This window comes from Chelon labrosus (assembly GCF_963514085.1).
Source record: "Chelon labrosus genome assembly, chromosome: 1".
NCBI lineage: Eukaryota > Metazoa > Chordata > Actinopteri > Mugiliformes > Mugilidae > Chelon > Chelon labrosus.
In genome coordinates this window covers 1,116,788-1,142,806 of record NC_140337.1, presented here as the reverse complement: position 1 = coordinate 1,142,806, position 26,019 = coordinate 1,116,788, and the positions used below count along the sequence as shown (strand labels likewise).

The 26,019-nt window shown below is 39.4% G+C and overlaps 1 protein-coding gene across 1 annotated transcript in view; it reads right to left on the bottom strand.

The window, feature by feature from the left end:
• zanl (zonadhesin, like) overlaps nucleotides 1–26,019 on the bottom strand; it is a gene marked incomplete at both ends in the record, with an annotated part of 74,819 nt that overhangs the window by 26,173 nt on the left and 22,627 nt on the right. The window contains 39 exons of the mRNA XM_084542016.1: nucleotides 128–273; nucleotides 1,731–1,855; nucleotides 2,195–2,311; nucleotides 2,935–3,073; nucleotides 3,292–3,488; nucleotides 4,286–4,427; nucleotides 4,643–4,781; nucleotides 5,095–5,223; nucleotides 5,463–5,611; nucleotides 5,720–5,964; nucleotides 6,266–6,407; nucleotides 8,436–8,638; nucleotides 9,151–9,320; nucleotides 9,843–9,950; nucleotides 10,273–10,416; nucleotides 10,597–10,742; nucleotides 12,054–12,178; nucleotides 12,519–12,635; nucleotides 12,966–13,104; nucleotides 13,323–13,519; nucleotides 14,316–14,457; nucleotides 14,673–14,811; nucleotides 15,125–15,253; nucleotides 15,493–15,641; nucleotides 15,750–15,994; nucleotides 16,296–16,437; nucleotides 18,488–18,690; nucleotides 19,203–19,372; nucleotides 19,895–20,002; nucleotides 20,325–20,468; nucleotides 20,649–20,794; nucleotides 22,114–22,238; nucleotides 22,579–22,695; nucleotides 23,026–23,164; nucleotides 23,383–23,579; nucleotides 24,656–24,797; nucleotides 25,002–25,140; nucleotides 25,454–25,582; nucleotides 25,821–25,969. Of these exons, the coding sequence (XP_084398142.1) occupies nucleotides 128–273; nucleotides 1,731–1,855; nucleotides 2,195–2,311; nucleotides 2,935–3,073; nucleotides 3,292–3,488; nucleotides 4,286–4,427; nucleotides 4,643–4,781; nucleotides 5,095–5,223; nucleotides 5,463–5,611; nucleotides 5,720–5,964; nucleotides 6,266–6,407; nucleotides 8,436–8,638; nucleotides 9,151–9,320; nucleotides 9,843–9,950; nucleotides 10,273–10,416; nucleotides 10,597–10,742; nucleotides 12,054–12,178; nucleotides 12,519–12,635; nucleotides 12,966–13,104; nucleotides 13,323–13,519; nucleotides 14,316–14,457; nucleotides 14,673–14,811; nucleotides 15,125–15,253; nucleotides 15,493–15,641; nucleotides 15,750–15,994; nucleotides 16,296–16,437; nucleotides 18,488–18,690; nucleotides 19,203–19,372; nucleotides 19,895–20,002; nucleotides 20,325–20,468; nucleotides 20,649–20,794; nucleotides 22,114–22,238; nucleotides 22,579–22,695; nucleotides 23,026–23,164; nucleotides 23,383–23,579; nucleotides 24,656–24,797; nucleotides 25,002–25,140; nucleotides 25,454–25,582; nucleotides 25,821–25,969 (5,873 nt within the window). The remainder of the gene's footprint in view (nucleotides 1–127; nucleotides 274–1,730; nucleotides 1,856–2,194; nucleotides 2,312–2,934; nucleotides 3,074–3,291; nucleotides 3,489–4,285; nucleotides 4,428–4,642; nucleotides 4,782–5,094; nucleotides 5,224–5,462; nucleotides 5,612–5,719; nucleotides 5,965–6,265; nucleotides 6,408–8,435; nucleotides 8,639–9,150; nucleotides 9,321–9,842; nucleotides 9,951–10,272; nucleotides 10,417–10,596; nucleotides 10,743–12,053; nucleotides 12,179–12,518; nucleotides 12,636–12,965; nucleotides 13,105–13,322; nucleotides 13,520–14,315; nucleotides 14,458–14,672; nucleotides 14,812–15,124; nucleotides 15,254–15,492; nucleotides 15,642–15,749; nucleotides 15,995–16,295; nucleotides 16,438–18,487; nucleotides 18,691–19,202; nucleotides 19,373–19,894; nucleotides 20,003–20,324; nucleotides 20,469–20,648; nucleotides 20,795–22,113; nucleotides 22,239–22,578; nucleotides 22,696–23,025; nucleotides 23,165–23,382; nucleotides 23,580–24,655; nucleotides 24,798–25,001; nucleotides 25,141–25,453; nucleotides 25,583–25,820; nucleotides 25,970–26,019) is intronic.

The window sequence follows — 26,019 nt, the reverse complement described above, 5'->3', positions numbered from 1 at the left end:
GTAGTTCATTTGAATTAAAAGCAGACAAACAAAAACACAACTCAATGTTTCAAAATAAAGGATGATAGAGAGACAGATTGAGAGGAAGAAAAATGTAAGAAAACGCTGAACAAACTTCGATACTTACCTAGGAACAGTAATCTGAGCATAATGGTTTCCATCCCAACGCACCTGCAGGCCAAAGGTTGTGTGCAGGGTGACGAACTGACCAACAAGACTTAGAGAAATAAGGGGAGATGGGGAGTGAGGAAGGGCCACTCGCAATCCGTTCACCTGGCAGAGAGATGTGTGACATAAAGGCCAAGTTAAACAGAAGCTGCAGTAGTAATGTTGAAAATCAGCTGTACTTTTACGTAGCTACAGGTAGGCTTCATCTAGTCAGATAGATAGAGATAGATAGATAGTCAGTGTTCATTATGTGACACAAACTACATAATAACAGTCTCTTGTCAGCCTTCCAGGCTTATGCTGACACACTGAAACTTTAGATCAAACTAATGAGCACAGGGAAAAAACGAGAAGAAAGAACCAAGAACATGGGACAGGGATTCATTTTACGAAACGAGGAGATTAAATCAGATTAGGGATGGCACTCATATAGACACTTTTTCTTTTTGTCCAGTTATTCTTTGGTGATAACGATTAATTCAAGTTTATCTAAGAAAAATCTATCACATTGACATTCTGTAAGATGTAATGTAATTTATACAGTAATAATTTGTTAAATATTGAGCCAAACTAAACATTTTAAAGGAAGAATATGTTCAAATAAACATATTTCTTGGCAAAAGTTTAAAAATTAGGGCTACTTTAACAAATTACTATGTTGTTGGCCAGGTAGAATACAGAAAGATGGAGACTGTATTACATTTTACAAATGCATACGTACTTTACAGAAAAGAATATTTACAATTATATATACAGTAGCTACAGTATTGAAGGTCTTTGCACCCTTGAGAAGTTCTGCTTAAAAATGACTCAAAACATCAGTGGATTTCACACAAGTCCTGAAAGATGATGAAGAAAACCTATTTACACAAATGAAAATAAAATATAATACTTTGTTTATTTGCCAAAATCTTACACTAAACCCCTGGTTCCTCGCATTACACAGCTCTACACAGCTTTGTAGCATAGTAACTCTTAAACTAACTACTATGCTCTGTGAACACAGTTACATGTTTCACATTTCTGGTAAAAGGAAAAAAAATAAAAAACCTATACCAAAGTAGCCAGTTGGAGATGAATGTGTCGAAACTATTTCTGTTTTCACTGACTAATACGGTGAACAGGCACTGAAATATTTTGAACAGTTTTGCAGTTTTGTACTTGATCAAAAAGGTATCCTAATTATAATTAATTTGACAGAAAATTCAGTTGTAAAATTCAGATGGCATAATCTCACCCATAACAAAAGTCCTGAAAAAGTCATTTCTCTTGTTGTTTAAATAATGTTGAAATTTGTTTGAAGAGTGAAAGGTGAAAAGATGCCTTTTAGGACCTAATATAGTCCACAAAACAATGTTCATGGACATCTTCTGCTTAACTGGCATGATAATACAAGATTTTAATCAGTTGTTAATTGTTTACAGTTTTACTGAATTAGTTTATAGAATTATTTTGGCAAGCATAACTTCCAGTTTCTGTAAGAACAACTGATTATCTTTTACAGTGTACATTTATAGACAAGGAATACATTGTGTACTAGAGTAAATGTTACCCATACTGACCAGTGTTTTCCTGCTCTTCAACATCGTCACTGTGATCCCATCCACTGTGACATAGAGTTTTTTTAGGTAGGACACACCTGACACTCCTCTCTCCTCATTCTTCCCCTCTACAGAGAACCAAGGACCTGCACAGGGAGCACCATTCAAAGTCCTTAATATTTGCACATATATTAAAAATGAATGTTGTCTGGTATTGGTAGAATACAACTTTTATTTAAATATTGTTCATCCTAAATTTTTCTGCATATCTTGAGCTCTACCAAGTTGTCCTTCTGCCGAAGGTGTGGACAAATGCAGATTTTGGTGACAGACACCGTGAACCCAAAGAAATGTATTGTACGACCTGTAAACTAGTATCAGGTTGAGCGAAAGATTGATTCACGTGAATGAAGCTAAATATAGGTTAAGCAAAATCAATACAGGTGCAATGAAGATGACATAGAAATAAATAAACCTGTTCATACCTGTGTTATTCCTGCAGGTTCTGGCCAGTGTGTAGGTACAAGTTCCCATGAAGGTATAGTACTTGTTGTCAAAAGTGTTGTAGTGAGGATCTCCTGAGACTACGCAGTCTTCAGAGCCTGAGAAACAGGAACAAGCAGCTTGAACAACACAACAACATGCGACTACAACACAGCTGGTCTCTCAGAAAGACAATTACATTATAACAGTGCAGTTCTCTGCTGCTTTTGACTTTCACTGATACTTGATCAGATTGGGATCTAGTGAATTTGGAGGCCAGCTCTACACCTTGTGCTGTTCTTCATGTTTTTTGAGTTGTTCCTAATGCACTTGTGTGTGTGTCTGTGTCAGGCTGCATCCTGCTGGGGATGGCTGCTGCCATCAAGGAGTGTCATTGCTATGAGCTGGGGGTGCCTGGTCTGGTCTAGGTGGCACACCCACACAACATCTGAACATTTCCCAGCAGAACATTCTATTGTCACAAGATGGTCAATGTTATTTACTTATCTTGTCGGTGGTTTTAATGTTGTGGCTGATCAGTGTATTTCATGAAGAAAAAATTGAAATGGTGTCACCATATGTTAAAGTGATTATTATTTTGATTGTGCATTCATTTATTTTGAATCAGACAATGCAACATATTTGACAAATGTGTACTAATGAGAGGTATGCTGCTATGTGTGTAGAATTCATATCCAGTTCAGTTGCCACTCGACTTGTACTGCCTTTGATGTAAACCTACCAGTGGGATAGCAGCCCAGGTCTCCTTCCAGGAGTTTACACTCGTGCAGTGGGGGGCAGTCAGAGGCCACACACGTGACAGAGGGAGCATCACACCTACATTTCAGCTTACAGTCCTCCACATAAAACTCCTCTCCAGGCTGAGACACACAAAGCACAACTGTCAGTTCAGTTAAGTGGCATGCTGGGCACAGTGTTTTCCCTGTGCAAATTTATATTATAAGGATTTCAAAACGCCCTGCAAAATGTGTAGAGGACACACAAGCACAGTTTTCCCTTATCCATATCTAACGTCTAAAGTAAGAGAGTGTGCAAGTTGGATCATTTCCAGCTGGCTGTTAGACCCATTTGACTGTACCTCATAATATTGCCCGTTTGTGTGTTTGCAGCCACAAGAAGTGTTCTTGATGCAGTTGCCAGCACTTAGGACATAGTTAGGGTCACACACACAGGCCTCAGAGCAGGGCCCACCACAGGATGGAGGTTTTCCAGAACAGGTCTCTTGACAGGGGTTTGCACAGGACTCATAGTGGCTGTTGGGGGGGCATTTTAGGGCTAGAGGGAGGACAAGAGGTTAAAATTAGTGAAATGGCTCAGATAGAAGCACGTACCTTACCTTATCTTACCATTTAGGAGTCTTCCTAACATTAAAGGTTGCTTGGCACATAATTCAAGTGGAGATGCTTAGGGAATTAACGAATATATTAGATAGATGGATTAGTTACATTCAAGAAAGTAAGATGCTGTGGTTCCATTGAACTCTGCAGTTATCCACTCCTACCTGAATGCATAAACCTATTTAATCCAGTATCCTATCCAACAATGCCTCCTTGAAGAAGCACTGCTTGATGGTGAGGAGAACAAAAAAACTCTCATTCTTTAATCCCTGATGGCTGTTGTTGCTGGCAGATGTTTCACAAAAACAGCAAGTTTAAGAAATGAGGGGTTATGGTCTACATACATGCTAGAAGGTTTTTCAGTTTGAAACTGTTACAAAAAGGTTTGAGTTTGTATTAACAGCACAAGTCATTAATCATTATTACAGGCTGTGTACTAAACTAAATATGACAGACTATTGTTATAGTTATGAAAGAGAAGGAATTAGAAATACAGACCTACCTCTGATCTGAGGCTAATTAGAAAAGGACTGGACATTAGGACTACTCTGGTGTATGAGGGAATACGGTGTATTACACATGGACACCTCTGCACAACTCTGTGTGCTGCACCACTGGACTTTGTCATGCCAAAAGGCATGATCTTGAGAGCCACCTCTTTTTCTGCTTCTGTCTTTTCCACCCCACTGTTCTCGTGGTATTATTTCTCCATTCATTCATTCACCCAACACTCACGGCAGAAGGTTTCATTCCTCCATGATCCAACGTTGACCCCACGGTCCTGGCATTCATTGACATAGGCTTCAATGGCTTCACACAGAATGGGCTTGGCTCCATCCATCTCACATAAGTCAAAGACGCAGTCCTTGAAGTATCTCTGCAGACGTACAGTTAATTTGTTGAGTTAATATGCATCCTCTCCCTCTTTTTGCCCTCTTTTATGTTACTCATTCCTCTTATCTCCAAACCACCTATTGAGGTTCTTTACCCATATCTAACTTGTCTAGCTACAAGGAAATTTTTACAAAATTTTATCCAGGAGCATATTTTGTGTGAGTGTGTGTGTGTTTGCGTGAATGTGCATATATGTACATTGGGGTTGACTTTGCGGTGGCACACAGCAAAAGGACCATTTTTATCCAGAAGGATGCCACAGTATCCAGAGCTCTCATACAGTTCCTTGTCATCTTCATCACACTGAGGGTTGGTGGTGTTGGGTTTCTTATTACACCTGTCAAGACAAACATTCATTCAAAGAAGCTTTGTGTTACTAAGTTAGTGTCCCTGGTAACTATCCTTATTTAAAATCTTCTTGAAAATACATATACATATACATATAAAAACTTTGAAAAAAAAAATGGTGTGGTCTTTGTTTTTGGGAATTTGTCTTCTGCAATTTACCCATCTATGACAACATTCTTCCAGCCTATATTCACAATGAGTTTAAATTTGAAACATAAATAGTGCTAATAATCTTTTAATGTGTGTTGTTTTTTTTTCCAAAAGGTTTCTTCATTCTTGTACAGTATACATGCAATACTCACTCTGGATCAGTGTTCCAGCTGTGCCCAAACTCATTAACATTGCTAGTCAAGGTTCCATCTGGTTTACGGAAGTCATCTTTAGCGTTTCCATCATAGTCTCCACACAGTCCACACAGTATGTTCTGATAGCTGCACATTACAAGAAAATGAGAAATAGTTTTGCAGAAGTGAGAACAACACCAGAGCCTGAGCTACATTTTACTATTCTCTGCCACACCACCATGTCCAAGAGTGTGCGACTTGCTGTTATTCTTACAAAGCACTAATTCTCAGTGTAGTATTTTGACAAAACCTTCACCAAAAAGGAGTTTCTATGGGGTGGGTGTGAGGACAATTGAGGTGACAGGTTGTGTTTGGTCTTGACTTACTCTTTGATTACTTTGATATCCATGAAGTGCTTTCCATCATAACGAACTGTTACACCAAATTCCATGGACACAGTGTAATGCTTTCCTGACTTGAACAAAGATACACCAGGAACTGGAGTCAGTGGTAGGTTGACGTTGGTCCCATTCACCTGTACAGTGCAAATAACATGAGTGATGAGTGATTACTGAGGACATAGACTGTATAGTGTTCTTGCCAATTATATGAGTGTGTTGCAGTTCCTCCCCTTATTTCTTACCTGCACAGTGCCACCTTTGAGAATGGAGATCTTCACCATGCTCACATATACATGTACTGCTTTCACATAAGAGACCCTGGGTTTGTTATACCGATTTTCATTGTCGACATGGACTTCAAAATATGGAAGACTTGTTTCATTGCAGGGTTTAGACATCAAATAGCTGCAGTTGCCCATGAAGTTGTAGCGTCGTTTGTCAAAGGAGGTGTAGTGAGGATCACCAGTTGCTACACACGTAGATGAACCTAAGGGCACATGAAACAAGAAACTGTATATTAGCTGTTATTTGGTACAAATGTTTTTCTAGTCTCAGAACCAATTCCCCTACCCGTTACCTACTTCACAAATAATTCAAAGGAGAAAACATAAGAAAATTACAAAGAATAGCAAGATACAAAGACAAAAGAAAAATAACTGGTGAGAATTTCACGTATCTGAGAACAATTTCAAAATCTTACAGTACCATCTTTGTCCAAACTAGATTGTTCTGAGCTGCTAGTATAAGTACTTTTACAAATTCTTTGACAAGTGATCAAACATTATTACCTTTGGGATAACATGCTGCAACACCATCTACCTCTCGACACTCTTCAGTGGGGTCACAGGACTTATCGACACATTCAAATGTGTAGTTGCCTTCACAGCGACACAGTTTAGTGCAGCCTTCTCCAGATACAATCTCTCCAGGCTGCAGGTTGAACAAATGAGCAACAGTGTGCACAATATGTCATTCAAGCTATTTATTCTTTATTGTCTTGTAATACCTATGTACTAAACAGGAATTTCTGCATGCGGTAATACTAACCTCATAATAGTTATTCTGGTCATCCAGACAGCCACATTGCTCCAGAGGCACACACTTTCGTCCCTTGAAAACAAACCCAGGTTTGCAGAAGCAGCCACTAATACAGGAGCCAGAACAGTTTGTGTGGGGTTCCATACAAGTCGGGATACAGGCTGGACCACAGTCTATATAAACTGCATTAGAAGGACATGGTCCTGTAGAGATAATTCAGAAAATTATGGAAGAGTAAATAGCAGACAAAGGAGTTGTTGGTTTAGGTGTAGTTGGTGCAACAGTTGTTTTATTTAGATGTACCTGGTCCAGGAGTTGTTGGTGCAAGAGTTGTTGGTTTAGATGTACCTGGTCCAGGAGTTGTTGGTTTAGATGTACCCGGTCCAGGAGTTGTTGGTTTAGATGTACCCGGTCCAGGAGTTGTTGGTTTAGATGTACCCGGTCCAGGAGTTGTTGGTTTAGATGTACCTGGTCCAGGAGTTGTTGGTGCAAGAGTTGTTGGTTTAGGTGTTGATGATCCAGGAGTTGTTGATTTAGTTGTAGTTGGTGCAATAGTTATTGGTTTAGATGTACCTGGTCCAGGAGTTGTCGGTTTAGCTGTACCTGGTCAAGGAGTATGTAAAGCATGCACATGTGCATTAGTATTTAAGAAGCCTCTTACTATGCACAAACAATATACAATATGAATACTGCATATTTGCAAGTATATACTGTAATAAAAAGTAATACATGGGCCTTGCTGGAAAGTAAATGAGTGCAGGTGCCAGTGGGAGGAGACAAAAAGCACTAACCCCTCTACCTTTTTTTCTAGTCTGGTTATATTAAAGTCTGCAGTTTCCGTGGAAACAGGACCTTGTTAAACTAAAACAGAAATCAGCATTTCCACAGAAATACATTCTGGTTTAAGTGCAAAAATACAGTGATTGGAGTATTTCAGATGTGTGTCTGAAGGTGTCTCACTGTCACATAAAACAGCATGTCATACTGATGTATGGTAGGGTTTTATATGTGTGTAAGAAAGCTTTTTGGGATGTTCAAATTATTCTCTATTAGGCCTCCAGTTGATCCAAATGTTGCAGAAAATGTGTCCACGGAAAGAGAGATATTTCTCCATTATTAGCATTTAGAAATTAACGATATGTGCTTTTGCAGTTCTGTAGAAGTTCTGAGCTTTATCCATTTGGTAATTCAATTATATGTTCATTGTTTATTGTGTAGTAGCATTAATTCATTCAAAACTTGCCAGATAATTAGTGTATTATTTGTGTTTGTATGTTTGTGTAATTTACATACCCACAGGGTGGCATTCATATTCTCCATTCTGTAGCTGGCAGCTCTCAGTAGTTGGATTACAGCTAGTGTTGTGACACTGGATTAAACCTCCACTACGACACACACACTTCTGCTGACAACCCTCCAAGTACCAGTCTTCATCCATCTGACAAGCATACACACAATACAAGTTATATACAATACAATACAACTATCCAGCAAGTACTGCTGAAATAACAGAAAACAGCAGAAATAACCTTTATAGGCATTTTACAAATCTGTCCTGCAGCTGATTTCTTCATCCATGTGTACCCTGTTCTGATTTTATCAGCCATGATGTTAAAAACATCATTGTAGACATGAATCAATGGCTGAAATGCTCGCTCAAACTTAGACTGTAATGTGAAGTTTGATGGGACAGGATCGAGGATAAGTAGGCACTAGCTTTAGGTAATGTCATTCTGTTCAACAGATGTTTGTCAGTTTTTTTATTCACTCTCCTCATCTTGGTCATGTTGTGTAATATCTCCAAAAATGTCCATAAATGCAGAACAGCTTTATTTTAGATTCAGACCTAAACCTGGCAAAGAGAGCACGAGCTGTGCTTTCAATGATTTGAAAATGATTCAGGAGGCTGTTCTCACTTACAGGGTGATAGGCTCCAGTGGTGTCCACACAGCCACAGTCTTTCAGTGGCACACATTTGTCATTGCTGAGGATAAAGCCTGAGTCACACTCACAACCTTCCACACAGACGTCCTCACAGCCAGGCAGTCCAGCCACACCCCGACATGTCTCGGGACATGGACTCCCACACAGGGAGTAGGAGCTGTTGGGAGGACAGGTCAGGGCTGCATGGATGAACAGAGGGAAGACAGATGGGGAGAGGGGCAATGGTGGACAAAAGTGGAAAAAGATTAAGGGATGAATTCATTAAAGAGAGGTGTTAGGAAGAATCAAAGAAAGCTTAGTAGAAGAGCGATACAAGATTAGTTTGTGGGTGGGATGATGGTGAATGTTGCAGTTATTTCTGGTACAACACCACTTGGGTAACAGTAACAGTAAAAGTAACAGTCAAAGTAAAAGTCATTTTGACTAACGTAGCCTGGATTCGGTTGCAAATAGGCTTGGTGCAGTGCTGGGAGGAGGCTTTGCCAAAGTTTACTTTATGATCAATGTCATTTTCAGGAAAATTCTTCTTATTTCTTGAATTTTAATCAAATATTTCGACATTACAAAATGTACACTGTACACAAAGAAATACATTTTGAATGACAAGTGACCTCAAGGTAACAAAGCTGCTACAACTAGTCCTCCCACAATGACAACAAATGAGCCTGTCTGGATGAAGGAATGGACTTACGACAGAACTCTGGAGTTCTCCACTCGTGGACTGTGGCTCCAGCATTTTGGCATGCAGTAGTGTAGGCCTGGAGTTGGTCACACAGTACGTGCTGCTGGCCATTGAACCGACACATGTCATACACACAGCTTTGGAAGAACGGAGTGGGATCTACCACAGCCAAACACTCTCTGGAAAAGAGAAGAGATTGACCATTATACTGAAAAGCATAGAGACAAAAATCAATGTAAAACTTCTACATCTGCTCGGAAAAACGAAAACTAAGGATGCTTTTAAAAAATCCCATCAAACGTTTACCAACTGACTCTCGCTCTATTGAACTCTCAGTCTATGTCAAATAAATGTTTCTTCCTTCATGACCACATCCCTTAACCTTGATTTCATATTCATTAGTGAGGCCTGGTCAAAACCTGGGGGACAGCCTGAGGGGATTTCTACCAACCCATTTATAACTGTCAGACTGCATCATGTTAAATGGGATTTGGTCGGGGCATCTAAATTAAGTTTATGATACATGTTGGTTGTATTGTATTCAGTGTGGGTCATTCTAACTGCTTCTACTGCACTGTGGGAAATGTCTTACATTTAAATATAGACAAAAACAACACAGAAACATTAGGGTCCAGGTGTCCAAACAATAAGACGCTGAGTAAGTCAGTAATTAGGGGGAGAAAACAGTTCTCTGCTCTCACCTCATGGGTCCACTGAGATCTGTAATTTTGCCACATTTGTCTGGTTTAACCACCTCAACCTCAAGGGCGGGATCACAGTCCGTGTCAGGCGTTGTACCTGGGGTACACCTGATCAGCACAAACACAAAACAAGTTTGCATTTAATTTCTTATATGAGCAGTCAATTCATTTTAATTCATCATCAAAAATTAGAATGTCAGCAAGATTTAGATATGTAGTAGATACGATAGGTAATTGAAGACATAACTGTAAGGCATGCATTTGTGTCTCCATACATACCTTGAATGGTTTATGTACAGTATAACAGGTAACAGTAAATCAGCCAGAAAAACCATCAAGGGTGCATCTTAGTCACAATTATCAAAGGATGTTTCAAGTACACCTGTACATTTTCACATTACAGAACAAAGATCAATATGTATCAACTCACGAGTCATCCTCATCCTCTTCTGTCTGCCAGCTGTTCCCAAAGTCATTGACCTGTTCTGTCAGATTTCCATCTGGTTTAGTGAAATCATTTCCTGGTTTCCCATCATAGTCACCACAGAGACCACACATCTGGTCGCTGTAGGAGCTGTAGGACAATGCAGGATTAACAGATCAGCATGTCTTAGGAAGATGGATTGTAGTTCATTTGAATTAAAAGCAGACAAACAAAAACACAACTCAATGTTTCAAAAAAAAAGAATGATAGAGAGACAGATAGAGAGGAAGAAAAAATGTAAGAAAACGCTGAACAAACTTCGATACTTACCTAGGAACAGTAATCTGAGCATAATGGTTTCCATCCCAACGCACCTGCAGGCCAAAGGTTGTGTGCAGGGTGACGAACTGACCAACAAGACTTAGAGAAATAAGTGGAGATGGGGAGTGAGGAAGGGCCACTCGCAATCCGTTCACCTGGCAGAGAGATGTGTGACATAAAGGCCATGTTAAACAGAAGCTGCAACTTTAGATCAAACTAATGAGCATAGGGAAAAACGAGAAGAAAGTGTCGTGGAATGATTTCAGAGATAATGGAATTAAACAGAAATAAATATCAATGAACAAGGATAAGATCAAATATTCAAAAGAGAAAAGAACATGGGACAGGGTTTCATTTTACGAAACCAGGAGATTAAATCAGATTGGGGATGGAACTCATATAGACACTTTTTCTTTTTGTCCAGTTATTCTTTGGTGATAACGATTAATTCAAGGTTATCTAAGAAAAATCTATCACATTGACATTCTGTAAGATGTAATGTAATTTATACAATAATAATTTGTTATATTGAGCCAAACCAAACATTTTAAAGGAAGAATATGTTCAAATAAACATATTTCTTGGCAAAAGTGTAAAAGATGGAGACTGTATTACATTTACACAAATGTATACATACTTTACAGATAAGAATATTTACAGTTATATATACAGTAGCTACAGTATTGAAGGTCTTTGCACCCTTGAGAAGTTCTGCTTAAAAATGACTCAAAACATCAGTGGATTTCAAACAAGTCCTGAAAGATGATGAAGAAAACCTATTTACACAAATGAAAATAAAATATAATACTTTGTTTGTTTGCCAAAATCTTACACTAAACCCCTGGTTCCTCCCATTACACAGCTCTACACAGCTTTGTAGCATAGTAACTCTTAAACTAACTACTATGCTCTGTGAACACGGTTACATGTTTCACATTTCTGGTAAAAGGAAAAAACCTAAAAAATCTATACCAAAGTAGCCAGTAGGAGATGAATGTGTCGGAACTATTTCTGTTTTCACTGACTAATACGGTGAACAGGCACTGAAATATTTTGAACAGTTTTGTACTTGATCAAAAAGGTATCCTAATTATAATTAATTTGACAGAAAATTCAGTTGTAAAATTCAGATGGCATAATCTCACCCATAACAAAAGTCCTGAAAAAGTCATTTCTCCTGTTGTTTAAATAATGTTGAAATTTGTTTGAAGAGTGAAAGGTGAAAAGATGCCTTTTAGGACCTAATATAGTCCACAAAACAATGTCCATGGACATCTTCTGCTTAACTGATTAATACAAGGTTTTAATCAGTTGTTAATTGTTTACAGTTTTACTGAATTATTTTATAGAATTATTCTGGCAAGCATAACTTCCAGTTTCTGTAAGAACAACTAATTATCTTTTACAGTGTACATTTATAGACAAGGAATACATTGTGTACTAGAGTAAATGTTACCCATACTGACCAGTGTTTTCCTGCTCTTCAACATCGTCACTGTGATCCCATCCACTGTGACATAGAGTTTTTTTAGGTAGGACACACCTGACACTCCTCTCTCCTCATTCTTCCCCTCTACAGAGAACCAAGGACCTGCACAGGGAGCACCATTCAAAGTCCTTAATATTGTGCACATATATTAAAAATGTATGTTGTCTGGTATTGGTAGAATACAACTTTTGTTTAAATATTGTTCATCCTAAAATTGTCTGCATATCTTGAGCTCTACCAAGTTATCCTACTGCCGAAGGTGTGGACAAATGCAGATTTTGGTGACAAACACCGTGAACCCAAAGAAATGTATTGTACGACCTGTAAACTAGTATCAGGTTGAGCAATAGACTGATTCACGTGAATGAAGCTAAATATAGGTTAAGCAAAATCAATACAGGTGCAATGAAGATGACATAGAAATAAATAAACCTGTTCATACCTGTGTTATTCCTGCAGGTTCTGGCCAGTGTGTAGGTACAAGTTCCCATGAAGGTATAGTACTTGTTGTCAAAAGTGTTGTAGTGAGGATCTCCTGAGACTACGCAGTCTTCAGAGCCTGAGAAACAGGAACAAGCAGCTTGAACAACACAACAACATGCGACTACTACACAGCTGGTCTCTCAGAAAGACAATTACATTATAACAGTGCAGTTCTCTGCTGCTTTTGACTTTCACTGATACTTGATCAGATTGGGATCTGGTGAATTTGGAGTCCAGCTCAACACCTTGTGCTGTTCTTCATGTTTTTTGAGTTGTTCCTAATGCACTTGTGTGTGTGTCTGTGTCAGGCTGCATCCTGCTGGGGATGGCTGCTGCCATCAAGGAGTGTCATTGCTATGAGCTGGGGGTGCCTACTCGACTTGTACTGCCTTTGATGTAAACCTACCAGTGGGATAGCAGCCCAGGTCTCCTTCCAGGAGTTTACACTCGTGCAGTGGGGGGCAGTCAGAGGCCACACACGTGACAGAGGGAGCATCACACCTACATTTCAGCTTACAGTCCTCCACATAAAACTCCTCTCCAGGCTGAGACACACAAAGCACAACTGTCAGTTCAGTTAAGTAGCATGCTGGGCACAGTGTTTTCCCTGTGCAAATTTACATTATAAGGATTTCAAAACGCCCTGCAAAATGTGTAGAGGACACACAAGCACAGTTTTCCCTTATCCATATCTAACGTCTAAAGTAAGAGAGTGTGCAAGTTGGATCATTTCCAGCTGGCTGTTAGACCCATTTGACTGTACCTCATAATATTGCCCGTTTGTGTGTTTGCAGCCACAAGAAGTGTTCTTGATGCAGTTGCCAGCACTTAGGACATAGTTAGGGTCACACACACAGGCCTCAGAGCAGGGCCCACCACAGGATGGAGGTTTTCCAGAACACGTCTCTTGACAGGGGTTTGCACAGGACTCATAGTGGCTGTTGGGGGGGCATTTTAGGGCTAGAGGGAGGACAAGAGGTTACAATTAGTGAAATGGCTCAGATAGAAGCACGTACCTTACCTTATCTTACCATTTAGGAGTCTTCCTAACATTAAAGGTTGCTGGCACATAATTCAAGTGGAGATGCTTAGGGAATTAACGAATATATTAGATAGATGGATTAGTTACATTCAAGAAAGTAAGATGCTGTGGTTCCATTGAACTCTGCAGTTATCCACTCCTACCTGAATGCATAAACCTATTTAATCCAGTATCCTATCCAACAATGCCTCCTTGAAGAAGCATTGCTTGATGGTGAGGAGAACAAAAATACTCTCATTCTTTAATCCCTGATGGCTGTTGTTGCTGGCAGATGTTTCACAAAAACAGGAAGTTTAAGAAATGAGGGGTTATGGTCTACATAGATGCTAGAAGGTTTTTCAGTTTGAAACTGTTACAAAAAGGTTTGAGTTTGAATTAACAGCACAAGTCATTAATCATTATTACAGGCTGTGTACTAAACTAAATATGACAGATTATTGTTATAGTTATGAAAGAGAAGGAATTAGAAATACAGACCTACCTCTGATCTGAGGCTAATTAGAAAAAGACTGGACATTAGGACTACTCTGGTGTATGAGGGAATACGGTGTATTACACATGGACATCTCTGCACAACTCTGTGTGCTGCACCACTGGACTTTGTCATGCCAAAAGACATGATCTTGAGAGCCACCTCTTTTTCTGCTTCTGTCTTTTCCACCCCACTGTTCTCGTGGTATTATTTCTCCATTCATTCATTCACCCAACACTCACGGCAGAAGGTTTCATTTCTCCATGATCCAACGTTGACCCCACGGTCCTGGCATTCATTGACATAGGCTTCAATGGCTTCACACAGGACGGGCTTGGCTCCATCCATCTCACATAAGTCAAAGACGCAGTCCTTGAAGTATCTCTGCAGACGTACAGTTAATTTGTTGAGTTAATATGCATCCTCTCCCTCTTTTTGCCCTCTTTTATGTTACTCATTCCTCTTATCTCCAAACCACCTATTGAGGTTCTTTACCCATATCTAACTTGTCTAGCTACAAGGAAATTTTTACAAAATTTTATCCAGGAGCATATTTTGTGTGAGTGTGTGTGTGTTTGCGTGAATGTGCATATATGTACATTGGGGTTGACTTTGCGGTGGCACACAGCAAAAGGACCATTTTTATCCAGAAGGATGCCACAGTATCCAGAGCTCTCATACAGTTCCTTGTCATCTTCATCACACTGAGGGTTGGTGGTGTTGGGTTTCTTATTACACCTGTCAAGACAAACATTCATTCAAAGAAGCTTTGTGTTACTAAGTTAGTGTCCCTGGTAACTATCCTTATTTAAAATCTTCTTGAAAATACATATACATATACATATAAAAACTTTGAAAAAAAAAATGGTGTGGTATTTGTTTTTGGGAATTTGTCTTCTGCAATTTACCCATCTATGACAACATTCTTCCAGCCTATATTCACAATGAGTTTAAATTTGAAACATAAATAGTGCTAATAATCTTTTAATGTGTGTTGTTTTTTTCTCCAAAAGGTTTATTCATTCTTGTACAGTATACATGCAATACTCACTCTGGATCAGTGTTCCAGCTGTGCCCAAACTCATTAACATTGCTAGTCAAGGTTCCATCTGGTTTACGGAAGTCATCTTTAGCGTTTCCATCATAGTCTCCACACAGTCCACACAGTATGTTCTGATAGCTGCACATTACAAGAAAATGAGAAATAGTTTTGCAGAAGTGAGAACAACACCAGAGCCTGAGCTACATTTTACTATTCTCTGCCACACCACCATGTCCAAGAGTGTGCGACTTGCTGTTATTCTTACAAAGCACTAATTCTCAGTGTAGTATTTTGACAAAACCTTCACCAAAAAGGAGTTTCTATGGGGTGGGTGTGAGGACAATTGAGGTGACAGGTTGTGTTTGGTCTTGACTTACTCTTTGATTACTTTGATATCCATGAAGTGCTTTCCATCATAACGAACTGTTACACCAAATTCCATGGACACAGTGTAATGCTTTCCTGACTTGAACACAGATACACCAGGAACCGGAGTCAGCGGTAGGTTGACGTTGGTCCCATTCACCTGTACAGTGCAAATAACATGAGTGATGAGTGATTACTGAGGACATAGACTGTATAGTGTTCTTGCCAATTATATGAGTGTGTTGCAGTTCCTCCCCTTATTTCTTACCTGCACAGTGCCACCTTTGAGAATGGAGATCTTCACCATGCTCACATATACATGTACTGCTTTCACATAAGAGACCCTGGGTTTGTTATACCGATTTTCATTGTCGACATGGACTTCAAAATATGGAAGACTTGTTTCATTGCAGGGTTTAGACATCAAATAGCTGCAGTTGCCCATGAAGTTGTAGCGTCGTTTGTCAAAGGAGGTGTAGTGAGGATCACCAGTTGCTACACACGTAGATGAACCTAAGGGCACATGAAACAAGAAACTGTATATTAGCTGTTATTTGGTACAAATGTTTGTCTAGTCTCAGAACCAATTCCCCTACCCGTTACCTACTTCACAAATAATTCAAAGGAGAAAACATAAGAAAATTACAAAGAATAGCAAGATACAAAGACAAAAGAAAAATAACTGGTGAGAATTTCACGTATCTGAGAACAATTTCAAAATCTTACAGTACCATCTTTGTCCAAACTAGATTGTTCTGAGCTGCTAGTATAAGTACTTTTACAAATTCTTTGACAAGTGATCAAACATTATTACCTTTGGGATAACATGCTGCAACACCATCTACCTCTTGACACTCTTCAGTGGGGTCACAGGACTTATCGACACATTCAAATGTGTAGTTGCCTTCACAGCGACACAGTTTAGTGCAGCCGTCTCCAGATACAATCTCTCCAGGCTGCAGGTTGAACAAATGAGCAACAGTGTGCACAATATATCATTCAAGCTATTTATTCTTTATTGTCTTGTAATACCTATGTGCTAAACAGGCATTTCTGCATGCGGTAATACTAACCTCATAATAGTTATTCTGGTCATCCAGACAGCCACATTGCTCCAGAGGCACACACTTTCGTCCCTTGAAAACAAACCCGGGTTTGCAGAAGCAGCCACTAATACAGGAGCCAGAACAGTTTGTGTGGGGTTCCATACAAGTCGGGATACAGGCTGGACCACAGTCTATATAAACTGCATTAGGAGGACATGGTCCTGTAGAGATAATTCAGAAAATTATGGAAGAGTAAATAGCAGACAAAGGAGTTGTTGGTTTAGGTGTAGTTGGTGCAACAGTTGTTTTATTTAGATGTACCTGGTCCAGGAGTTGTTGGTGCAAGAGTTGTTGGTTTAGATGTACCTGGTCCAGGAGTTGTTGGTGCAAGAGTTGTTGGTTTAGATGTACCTGGTCCAGGAGTTGTTGGTTTAGATGTACCCGGTCCAGGAGTTGTTGGTTTAGATGTACCCGGTCCAGGAGTTGTTGGTTTAGATGTACCTGGTCCAGGAGTTGTTGGTGCAAGAGTTGTTGGTTTAGGTGTTGATGATCCAGGAGTTGTTGATTTAGTTGTAGTTGGTGCAATAGTTATTGGTTTAGATGTACCTGGTCCAGGAGTTGTTGGTTTAGCTGTACCTGGTCAAGGAGTATGTAAAGCATGCACATGTGCATTAGTATTTAAGAAGCCTCTTACTATGCACAAACAATATACAATATGAATACTGCATATTTGCAAGTATATACTGTAATAAAAAGTAATACATGGGCCTTGCTGGAAAGTAAATGAGTGCAGGTGCCAGTGGGAGGAGACAAAAAGCACTAACCCCTCTACCTTTTTTTCTAGTCTGGTTATATTAAAGTCTGCAGTTTCCGTGGAAACAGGACCTTGTTAAACTAAAACAGAAATCACCATTTCCACAGAAATACATTCTGGTTTAAGTGCAAAAATACAGTGATTGGAGTATTTCAGATGTGTGTCTGAAGGTGTCTCACTGTCACATAAAACAGCATGTCATACTGATGTATGGTAGGGTTTTATATGTGTGTAAGAAAGCTTTTTGGGATGTTCAAATTATTCTCTATTAGGCCTCCAGTTGATCCAAATGTTGCAGAAAATGTATCCACGGAAAGAGAGATATTTCTCCCTTATTAGCATTTAGAAATGAACGATATGTGCTTTTGCAGTTCTGTAGAAGTTCTGAGCTTTATCCATTTGGTAATTCAATTATATGTTCATTGTTTATTGTGTAGTAGCATTAATTCATTCAAAACTTGCCAGATAATTAGTGTATTATTTGTGTTTGTATGTTTGTGTAATTTACATACCCACAGGGTGGCATTCATATTCTCCATTCTGTAGCTGGCAGCTCTCAGTAGTTGGATTACAGCTAGTGTTGTGACACTGGATTAAACCTCCACTACGACACACACACTTCTGCTGACAACCCTCCAAGTACCAGTCTTCATCCATCTGACAAGCATACACACAATACAAGTTATATACAATACACAATACAATACAATACAACTATCCAGCAAGTACTGCTGAAATAACAGAAAACAGCAGAAATAACCTTTCGGCATTTTACAAATCTGTCCTGCAGCCTATGGCTTGCTGATTTCTTCATCCATGTGTACCCTGTTCTGATTTTATCAGCCATGATGTTAAAAACGTCACCATAGACATGAATCAATGGCTGAAATGCTCGCTCAAACTTAGACTGTATTGTGAAGTTTGATGGGACAGGATGGAGGATAAGTAGGCACTAGCTTTAGGTAATGTCATTCTGTTCAACAGATGTTTGTCAGTTTTTTTATTCACTCTCCTCATCTTGGTCATGTTGTGTAATATCTCCAAAAATGTCCATAAATGCAGAACAGCTTTATTTTAGATTCAGACCTAAACCAGGCAAAGAGAGCACGAGCTTTGAAAATGATTCAGGAGGCTGTTCTCACTTACAGGGTGATAGGCTCCAGTGGTGTCCACACAGCCACAGTCTTTCAGTGGCACACATTTGTCATTGCTGAGGATAAAGCCTGAGTCACACTCACAACCTTCCACACAGACGTCCTCACAGCCAGGCAGTCCAGCCACACCCCGACATGTCTCGGGACATGGACTCCCACACAGGGAGTAGGAGCTGTTGGGAGGACAGGTCAGGGCTGCATGGATGAACAGAGGGAAGACAGATGGGGAGAGGGGCAATGGTGGACAAAAGTGGAAAAAGATTAAGGGATGAATTCATTAAAGAGAGGTGTTAGGAAGAATCAAAGAAAGCTTAGTAGAAGAGCGATACAAGATTAGTTTGTGGGTGGGATGATGGTGAATGTTGCAGTTATTTCTGGTACAACACCACTTGGGTAACAGTAACAGTAAAAGTAACAGTCAAAGTAAAAGTCATTTTGACTAACGTAGCCTGGATTCGGTTGCAAATAGGCTTGGTGCAGTGCTGGGAGGAGGCTTTGCCAAAGTTTACTTTATGATCAATGTCATTTTCAGGAAAATTCTTCTTATTTCTTGAATTTTAATCAAATATTTCGACATTACAAAATGTACACTGTACACAAAGAAATACATTTTGAATGACAAGTGACCTCAAGGTAACAAAGCTGCTACAACTAGTCCTCCCACAATGACAACAAATGAGCCTGTCTGGATGAAGGAATGGACTTACGACAGAACTCTGGAGTTCTCCACTCGTGGACTGTGACTCCAGCATTTTGGCATGCAGTAGTGTAGGCCTGGAGTTGGTCACACAGTACGTGCTGCTGGCCATTGAACCGACACATGTCATACACACAGCTTTGGAAGAACGGAGTGGGATCTACCACAGCCAAACACTCTCTGGAAAAGAGAAGAGATTGACCATTATACTGAAAAGCATAGAGACAAAAATCAATGTAAAACTTCTACATCTGCTCGGAAAAACGAAAACTAAGGATGCTTTTAAAAAATCCCATCAAACGTTTACCAACTGACTCTCGCTCTATTGAACTCTCAGTCTATGTCAAATAAATGTTTCTTCCTTCATGACCACATCCCTTAACCTTGATTTCATATTCCTTACTGAGGCCTGGTCAAAACCTGGGGGACAGCCTGAGGGGATTTCTACCAACCCATTTATAACTGTCAGACTGCATCATGTTAAATGGGATTTGGTCGGGGCATCTAAATTAAGTTTATGATACGTGTTGGTTGTATTGTATTCAGTGTGGGTCATTCTAACTGCTTCTACTGCACTGTGGGAAATGTCTTACATTTAAATATAGACAAAAACAACACAGAAACATTAGGGTCCAGGTGTCCAAACAATAAGACGCTGAGTAAGTCAGTAATTAGGGGGAGAAAACAGTTCTCTGCTCTCACCTCATGGGTCCACTGGGATCTGTAATTTTGCCACATTTGTCTGGTTTAACCACCTCAACCTCAAGGGCGGGATCACAGTCCGTGTCAGGCGTTGTACCTGGGGTACACCTGATCAGCACAAACACAAAACAAGTTTGCATTTAATTTCTTATATGAGCAGTCAATTCATTTTAATTCATCATCAAAAATTAGAATGTCAGCAAGATTTAGATATGTAGTAGATACGATAGGTAATTGAAGACATAACTGTAAGGCATGCATTTGTGTCTCCATACATACCTTGAATGGTTTATGTACAGTATAACAGGTAACAGTAAATCAGCCAGAAAAACCATCAAGGGTGCATCTTAGTCACAATTATCAAAGGATGTTTCAAGTACACCTGTACATTTTCACATTACAGAACAAAGATCAATATGTATCAACTCACGAGTCATCCTCATCCTCTTCTGTCTGCCAGCTGTTCCCAAAGTCATTGACCTGTTCTGTCAGATTTCCATCTGGTTTAGTGAAATCATTTCCTGGTTTCCCATCATAGTCACCACAGAGACCACACATCTGGTCGCTGTAGGAGCTGTAGGACAATGCAGGATTAACAGATCAGCATGTCTTAGGAAGATGGATTGTAGTTCATTTGAATTAAAAGCAGACAAACAAAAACACAACTCAATGTTTCAAAAAAAAAGAATGATAGAGAGACAGATAGAGAGGAAGAAAAAATGTAAGAAAACGCTGAACAAACTTCGATACTTACCTAGGAACAGTAATCTGAGCATAATGGTTTCCATCCCAACGCACCTGCAGGCCAAAGGTTGTGTGCAGGTTGACGAACTGACCAACAAGACTTAGAGAAATAAGTGGAGATGGGGAGTGAGGAAGGGCCACTCGCAATCCGTTCACCTGGCAGAGAGATGTGTGACATAAAGGCCATGTTAAACAGAAGCTGCAACTTTAGATCAAACTAATGAGCATAGGGAAAAACGAGAAGAAAGTGTCGTGGAATGATTTCAGAGATAATGGAATTAAACAGAAATAAATATCAATGAACAAGGATAAGATCAAATATTCAAAAGAGAAAAGAACATGGGACAGGGTTTCATTTTACGAAACCAAGAGATTAAATCAGATTGGGGATGGAACTCATATAGACACTTTTTCTTTTTGTCCAGTTATTCTTTGGTGATAACGATTAATTCAAGGTTATCTAAGAAAAATCTATCACATTGACATTCTGTAAGATGTAATGTAATTTATACAATAATAATTTGTTATATTGAGCCAAACCAAACATTTTAAAGGAAGAATATGTTCAAATAAACATATTTCTTGGCAAAAGTGTAAAAGATGGAGACTGTATTACATTTACACAAATGTATACATACTTTACAGATAAGAATATTTACAGTTATATATACAGTAGCTACAGTATTGAAGGTCTTTGCACCCTTGAGAAGTTCTGCTTAAAAATGACTCAAAACATCAGTGGATTTCAAACAAGTCCTGAAAGATGATGAAGAAAACCTATTTACACAAATGAAAATAAAATATAATACTTTGTTTGTTTGCCAAAATCTTACACTAAACCCCTGGTTCCTCCCATTACACAGCTCTACACAGCTTTGTAGCATAGTAACTCTTAAACTAACTACTATGCTCTGTGAACACGGTTACATGTTTCACATTTCTGGTAAAAGGAAAAAACCTAAAAAATCTATACCAAAGTAGCCAGTAGGAGATGAATGTGTCGGAACTATTTCTGTTTTCACTGACTAATACGGTGAACAGGCACTGAAATATTTTGAACAGTTTTGCAGTTTTGTACTTGATCAAAAAGGTATCCTAATTATAATTAATTTGACAGAAAATTCAGTTGTAAAATTCAGATGGCATAATCTCACCCATAACAAAAGTCCTGAAAAAGTCATTTCTCCTGTTGTTTAAATAATGTTGAAATTTGTTTGAAGAGTGAAAGGTGAAAAGATGCCTTTTAGGACCTAATATAGTCAACAAAACAATGTCCATGGACATCTTCTGCTTAACTGATTAATACAAGGTTTTAATCAGTTGTTAATTGTTTACAGTTTTACTGAATTATTTTATAGAATTATTCTGGCAAGCATAACTTCCAGTTTCTGTAAGAACAACTAATTATCTTTTACAGTGTACATTTATAGACAAGGAATACATTGTGTACTAGAGTAAATGTTACCCATACTGACCAGTGTTTTCCTGCTCTTCAACATCGTCACTGTGATCCCATCCACTGTGACATAGAGTTTTCTTAGGTAGGACACACCTGACACTCCTCTCTCCTCATTCTTCCCCTCTACAGAGAACCAAGGACCTGCACAGGGAGCACCATTCAAAGTCCTTAATATTGTGCACATATATTAAAAATGTATGTTGTCTGGTATTGGTAGAATACAACTTTTGTTTAAATATTGTTCATCCTAAAATTGTCTGCATATCTTGAGCTCTACCAAGTTATCCTACTGCCGAAGGTGTGGACAAATGCAGATTTTGGTGACAAACACCGTGAACCCAAAGAAATGTATTGTACGACCTGTAAACTAGTATCAGGTTGAGCAATAGACTGATTCACGTGAATGAAGCTAAATATAGGTTAAGCAAAATCAATACAGGTGCAATGAAGATGACATAGAAATAAATAAACCTGTTCATACCTGTGTTATTCCTGCAGGTTCTGGCCAGTGTGTAGGTACAAGTTCCCATGAAGGTATAGTACTTGTTGTCAAAAGTGTTGTAGTGAGGATCTCCTGAGACTACGCAGTCTTCAGAGCCTGAGAAACAGGAACAAGCAGCTTGAACAACACAACAACATGCGACTACTACACAGCTGGTCTCTCAGAAAGACAATTACATTATAACAGTGCAGTTCTCTGCTGCTTTTGACTTTCACTGATACTTGATCAGATTGGGATCTGGTGAATTTGGAGTCCAGCTCAACACCTTGTGCTGTTCTTCATGTTTTTTGAGTTGTTCCTAATGCACTTGTGTGTGTGTCTGTGTCAGGCTGCATCCTGCTGGGGATGGCTGCTGCCATCAAGGAGTGTCATTGCTATGAGCTGGGGGTGCCTACTCGACTTGTACTGCCTTTGATGTAAACCTACCAGTGGGATAGCAGCCCAGGTCTCCTTCCAGGAGTTTACACTCGTGCAGTGGGGGGCAGTCAGAGGCCACACACGTGACAGAGGGAGCATCACACCTACATTTCAGCTTACAGTCCTCCACATAAAACTCCTCTCCAGGCTGAGACACACAAAGCACAACTGTCAGTTCAGTTAAGTAGCATGCTGGGCACAGTGTTTTCCCTGTGCAAATTTACATTATAAGGATTTCAAAACGCCCTGCAAAATGTGTAGAGGACACACAAGCACAGTTTTCCCTTATCCATATCTAACGTCTAAAGTAAGAGAGTGTGCAAGTTGGATCATTTCCAGCTGGCTGTTAGACCCATTTCACTGTACCTCATAATATTGCCCGTTTGTGTGTTTGCAGCCACAAGAAGTGTTCTTGATGCAGTTGCCAGCACTTAGGACATAGTTAGGGTCACACACACAGGCCTCAGAGCAGGGCCCACCACAGGATGGAGGTTTTCCAGAACATGTCTCTTGACAGGGGTTTGCACAGGACTCATAGTGGCTGTTGGGAGGGCATTTTAGGGCTAGAGGGAGGACAAGAGGTTAAAATTAGTGAAATGGCTCAGATAGAAGCACGTACCTTACCTTATATGTTATGCTTTTTCTGTTGCTGCTCCCAAATTATGGAACGATCTACCACTGCACATCAGATAAGCCCCCTCACTGTCCATTTTTAAAACTTGTCTTAAAACGCATTTTTATTCCTTGGCTTTCAACCCAGCATGAGACCCAACTCTTGTTTAGTACTTCTAGTGTTTTTAGTGTTTTTTGTTTTATGAAACAATATTCCAAAAATAAAAACCTGTGGTCAATTAACAGGTCTCACATAATGGCTGTCGTCTTTACAGACAAACAAGGGCCGAGGGACAAAATAAGGGTAGACCATAAAGTCCTGTTGCCTAATATGCATACCAGTTGAGCATATACGTACATAGAAACAGCACATCAGTGCATTTCTACAGTTTTCATTTCAGACAAGCTATTTTCAGCACTTTGTCGTACCAGTGACTCTGGTTTACAAACATCAGGTACCATAGTCACTAAGGAACAGAAAAAAGAAAAATCCAACAATGCCCCCTTGAAGAAGCACTGCTTGATGGTGAGGAGAAGAAAAAAACTGTCATTCTTTAATCCCTGGTGGCTGTTGTTGCTGGCAGATGTTTCACAAAAACAGCCAGTTTAAGAAATGAGGGGTTATGGTCTACATACATGCTAGAAGGTTTTTCAGTTTGAAACTGTTACAAAAAGGTTTGAGTTTGAATTAACAGCACAAGTCATTAATCATTATTACAGGCTGTGTACTAAACTAAATATGACAGACTATTGTTATAGTTATGAAAGAGAAGGAATTAGAAATACAGACCTACCTCTGATCTGAGGCTAATTAGAAAAAGACTAGACATTAGGACTACTCTGGTGTATGAGGGAATACGGTGTATTACACATGGACATCTCTGCACAACTCTGTGTGCTGCACCACTGGACTTTGTCATGCCAAAAGACATGATCTTGAGAGCCACCTCTTTTTCTGCTTCTGTCTTTTCCACCCCACTGTTCTCGTGGTATTATTTCTCCATTCATTCATTCACCCAACACTCACGGCAGAAGGTTTCATTTCTCCATGATCCAACGTTGACCCCACGGTCCTGGCATTCATTGACATAGGCTTCAATGGCTTCACACAGGACGGGCTTGGCTCCATCCATCTCACATAAGTCAAAGACGCAGTCCTTGAAGTATCTCTGCAGACGTACAGTTAATTTGTTGAGTTAATATGCATCCTCTCCCTCTTTTTGCCCTCTTTTATGTTACTCATTCCTCTTATCTCTAAACCACCTATTGAGGTTCATTACCCATATCTAACTTTTTTTTTTTCTAAATTTTTACAAAATTTAATGCAGGAGCATATTGTGTGTGTGTGTGTGCGTGAATGTGCATATATGTACATTGGGGTTGACTTTGCGGTGGCACACAGCAAAAGGACCATTTTTATCCAGAAGGATGCCACAGTATCCAGAGCTCTCATACAGTTCCTTGTCATCTTCATCACACTGAGGGTTGGTGGTGTTGGGTTTCTTATTACACCTGTCAAGACAAACATTCATTCAAAGAAGCTTTGTGTTACTAAGTTAGTGCCCTTGGTAACTATCCTTATTTAAAATCTTCTTGAAAATACATATACATATACATATAAAAACTTTGAAAACAAAAATGGTGTGGTCTTTGTTTTCTGGGAATTTGTCTTCTGCAATTAACCCATCTATGACAACATTCTTCCTGCCTATATTCACAATGAGTTTAAATTTGAAACATAAATAGTGATAAAAATCTTTTAATGTATGTTGTATTTTTTCCAAAAGGTTTATTCATTCTTGTACAGTATCCATGCAATACTCACTCTGGATCAGTGTTCCAGCTGTGCCCAAACTCATTAACATTGCTAGTCAAGGTTCCATCTGGTTTACGGAAGTCATCTTTAGCGTTTCCATCATAGTCTCCACACAGTCCACACAGTATGTTCTGATAGCTGCACATTACAAGAAAATGAGAAATAGTTTTGCAGAAGTGAGAACAACACCAGAGCCTGAGCTACATTTCACTATTCTCTGCCACACCACCATGTCCAAGAGTGTGCGACTTGCTGTTATTCTTACAAAGCACTATTTCTCAGTGTAGTATTTTGACAAAACCTTCACCAAAAAGGAGTTTCTATGGGGTGGGGTGAGGACAATTGAGGTGACAGGTTGTATTTGGTCTTGACTTACTCTTTGATTACTTTGATATCCATGAAGTGCTTTCCATCATAACGAACTGTTACACCAAATTCCATGGACACAGTGTAATGCTTTCCTGACTTGAACAAAGATACACCAGGAACCGGAGTCAGTGGTAGGTTGACGTTGGTCCCATTCACCTGTACAGTGCAAATAACATGAGTGATGAGTGATTACTGAGGACATAGAC